Raw genomic sequence first — 4241 nt, forward strand, 5'->3', positions numbered from 1 at the left:
CCTGAATAATATGAAACTTATAATTAAACTCAGTCTATAAGTAAAGGTACTATTCAATATGCATTTTAATTTGAATACTTAGAAACAATATAGGTTTCAATTTATTATCACCAAAATACAGCTGTGAATTATTAGTATTATTTAATTATTACTTGTATTATGTTCATTAATCTTTAAAGCAATTTTCATACACCATATATATATTTTAGAATATTCAACAAGCAAAGTAATGCAGGTATCTTAATCACTATTTTACAAATAAGAAGACTGAGGCTATAAATTGCAGGCAAAGAACTTCAAACCAAAGACTTTGATTCTAGCGTTAGGCACTTTTCCACTATGCTATGGCAATGTCATATATATTCAGATAAGTGGTAGATGATACTTACAGTACATAAACTTCCTTCCTTCCTTCCTTCCTTCTCTCCGTCCCTCCCTCCCTTCCTCTCTCCTTCCCTCCCTTCTTCCCTCCCTCCCTCCTTCCCTCCCTCCCTTTCTTATTTCCTTTTCTTTTCTTATTTCCCTTCCTCTCTCTCTCTCCCTTCCACCCTTCCTCTCTTTCTCCCATCTTCCCTTCTGTCCTTCCTCCCTGCCCTCTTCCCTCCCTTCTCTCTCTCTCTCTGTCTTCCTTAAAGCTAAATAATAATAAAAGTTAACAATCTGTTGTGGGCTCAGTTTTTTTTTTGTATTTAAGACTGAGATTGTATTTTCTCTTCTTTACCTTTTTCTTCAAAGTTTAAATATTTCTATTGTGAATCCTTAACTAAATTTTTCCTGTAGTGAAGATTCTGTTGAGTTGGATTTCTGACTCCTCATAATATCTGCTCTATACAAAATTTCCCAGTGACTGTCATGTGACCAACAGACACAGTGTGGGGAAGAGTGGATGTGCTAAAATTCTTTGAGTTACAGGGAATTATGAGGTCAAATTTAGAGAACTGCTAAAGTCAAATGGACTGGGCACTTACCCATGCTCTGTATTTTCTAATGACCTCTTTTTCACCAGAAGAAATGCCAGTTTTTCTGCCTGATTTTAGAACCTTTCTCTATGCACCTGTCAGACTTTGTTTCTCAGATGTGCTTCCCACCACTCTCACAGAAACTCCCGTGGGATGCCAGTCGGCTTACTCCTAACTTTGGTCCACCTTCTCACTATGAGTTATCCCTTTTCTCTTTTAACCCTGTCTAATTCTTTTCCATACTTCCAGGTTCAGCTGAAGACTGAAACTCCAGAGTTCTCCTTTGCCTAATTTATTTATCATAAAATTCTTCCTTCTGGAAAAAACTGTAATTTTTACTTAAGCTATAGAAAGTGTCTGTAACATATTTTCATATGTTCTTTTCTTATATCCCTACCTAAATTGTGAACTTTGTAATGACAGATACTTTTAAAATGCTGCTATTTTTTTAAAAATATGTGTTTCAATAACATTTTTAAAGAGTATTTAACAATATGGTGTCAATTTGGAGTTTCTGTAAAACATCAAAGAATTATGCTCTTGAAAATTTCCAGGTTCTTACTGGCAATCTACATGATAAGGCAAAATAAAATTAGCTTGAATTAGAAACATCTAGATCATTGGCCAACTCATTATAGACTAAGCCTTGCTATTCAAGTGCTTTTGGGACCAGGGCATAAGTATCACCTGGGCACCTCCAAGAAATGCAGAATCTCAAGACCCTCCCTGAACACTAAGAGAGAATCTGAAGGTTTTTAAGATTCCCAGATGCTTTACATGTATATGAGAATTACCGAAGGCATGAACTAACTAGAATTGGTGTAAAAAATATTAGCTTTACTTTCCATTTTATTATTTACTAGCTAGCTAATCTTGGCCAAGTTCTATATTCTGTAGTTGAAAAATGGGGTTAATGTAAAGAATATTATAATGTGTAAATCATAAAATGGGATATATATATATATATACATATATACATATTTATATGAAGTATTTAAACATTGTTACTGTTTTTATCTGTTGACTTAAATGAGTAAGTTATCAAGACAGACTCTTGAGCTACAGCTACAGAGTAAAATATGTAAAGAGACTATATAATGTTCTCCAAAGACTATCACATTCATGTAGAGCTGGTCTGTGCAATGATCATGTCATAGGAACAGTCATACAAGATACTATGAGATCAACAGCTAACTATGCCTTTAAACAGTTGTCAAATTTCAGGATACGTGATTCAATGTATTATTATTAAATGTCTATAAAATACACAATTAAACTGACTATAAGGTATAGTATCAGACCTAGAAAAAATATAAACACGCAAAAATATCAAAGTTGCTGTGAAATTTTAACCACTTTAAAAATCGCTGAATTAAAATTTCAGTCTTTGTTGAGTAGTCCTTTGCCCTCTTTACTGCTTGTTTGTTGGGGTTGATGAAATGAAAATGGTAGGCTTAGAGCTGTTGATTGGCCAGGGGTTTTAGCAACCTCAGCTCAGGAGAGTGTCCTCAATTCAGGAACATGTCCTCAACAGCAGAAAAGTTTACTTCTTCATGTGTGTCTGATCATAGGTAGATTTTTCACATGTTAGTGATGGGGTATAGGTATTTCCATGTCCTTGTATTCTAGTCACACACATTATTGAAGATAACTGGATGTCAGAACTTCCAGCAAGCACTTCTTCTAGTATGTGCTAAAAGAATGATTGTTCAGGTAATTTGTACTATTTGTTTCTTGGCAGTAAATATATTTTCTGTTAGATCTTCTTTTGATTTCCTGAAAGCAGATGACATTGATGAGATTAATCAGACACTTGTATCAGAATTTATTCTTCAGGGTCTCTCTGGATACCCAAAGATTGAGATTGTTTACTTTGCTCTGATTCTAGTAATGTACCTAGTGATTCTCATTGGCAATGGTGTTCTCATCATAGCAAGCATCTTTGATTCTCGTCTTCACACTCCCATGTACTTCTTTCTGGGCAACCTCTCTTTCCTGGATATCTGCTATACATCCTCCTCTGTTCCGTCAACATTGGTGAGCTTAATCTCAAAGAAAAGAAATATTTCCTTCTCTGGATGTGCAGTGCAGATGTTCTTTGGGTTTGCAATGGGGTCAACAGAATGTTTGCTTCTTGGCATGATGGCATTTGATCGTTACGTGGCCATCTGTAACCCGCTGAGATACCCCATCGTCATGAGCAAAGTGGCATACGTATTGATGGCTTCTGTGTCCTGGCTCTCCGGTGGAATCAATTCAGTTGTGCAGACATCACTTGCCATGAGACTGCCTTTTTGTGGGAATAAAATTATCAATCACTTCACATGTGAAATATTAGCTGTCCTCAAGCTAGCTTGTGCTGATATATCCCTCAATATTATCACCATGGTGATATCAAATATAGCCTTCCTGGTTCTTCCACTGATGGTCATTTTTTTCTCCTATATGCTCATCCTCTACACCATCTTGAGAATGAACACAGCCACAGGAAGACGCAAGGCATTTTCTACCTGCTCAGCTCACCTGACTGTGGTAATCATATTTTATGGTACCATCTTCTTTATGTATGCAAAACCAAAGTCTCAAGACCTGATTGGGGAAGAAAAATTGCAAGCATCAGACAAGCTAATTTCTCTGTTTTATGGGGTAGTGACCCCCATGCTCAATCCTATAATCTATAGCTTGAGAAATAAGGATGTAAAAGCTGCTGTAAAATATCTGCTGAACCCAAAACCAATTCACTAAGAAAACCAGGAAATATACGTCTTTGTTTAACAAGCACAAAGATGGACTCGGGTAAATCAGTGAGGACCTTTTTTGGAGAAACCATGGTTAAAGAGACAGATGTTTATCCTTTGCCTTCACTAGCACTGCTCAGCTAGAATCACTGAGAACTGTGGTTTGCTACAAACTCCAACATGCTCTGATACAGATTTCACAAACATAATTCATTCTTTTGGAATCTCATCCCCGGTGATGTCTGAAATGAGTGTTTCTGTAGAGAAGCATAGTGGAAAACAGTCGCACTATAAGCTGTGGAAATACAGAGGCTGTAGTACAAAATCTGCAGTTCCATAAACTACCTACGTGATATTGGAGAGATTATTCTTTCTTTCTAAGCCATAGTTATCATACTTGTAATAAGGAAATAAAATAATAAAAAAAAATCCAGGTCTCAGTATCATTTAAAGTTTCAATAAGTTGGAGGAAGCACCTAGCATAATATCAGCTTCACAGTGTCCTAGAATTTCAGAATTGAAGCTAAGACTCCATAGTGAGGAC

At 36.2% G+C, this 4241-nt stretch overlaps 1 protein-coding gene across 1 annotated transcript; it reads left to right on the forward strand.

Moving 5' to 3' along the window:
- Nucleotides 1–2617: 2617 nt before the first annotated feature.
- Nucleotides 2618–3725, forward strand: LOC105707970 (olfactory receptor 13C3). The gene has a single exon (XM_012439028.2). The coding sequence runs from the start codon at nt 2661–2663 to the stop codon at nt 3702–3704; it is 1044 nt and encodes a 347-aa protein (XP_012294451.2). The 5' UTR covers nt 2618–2660; the 3' UTR covers nt 3705–3725.
- Nucleotides 3726–4241: the final 516 nt, after the last annotated feature.

This window comes from Aotus nancymaae, unplaced genomic scaffold, assembly GCF_030222135.1.
Source record: "Aotus nancymaae isolate 86718 unplaced genomic scaffold, 86718_ANA_hifiasm-v0.15.2.pri h1tg000003l, whole genome shotgun sequence".
Taxonomy (NCBI): domain Eukaryota; kingdom Metazoa; phylum Chordata; class Mammalia; order Primates; family Aotidae; genus Aotus; species Aotus nancymaae.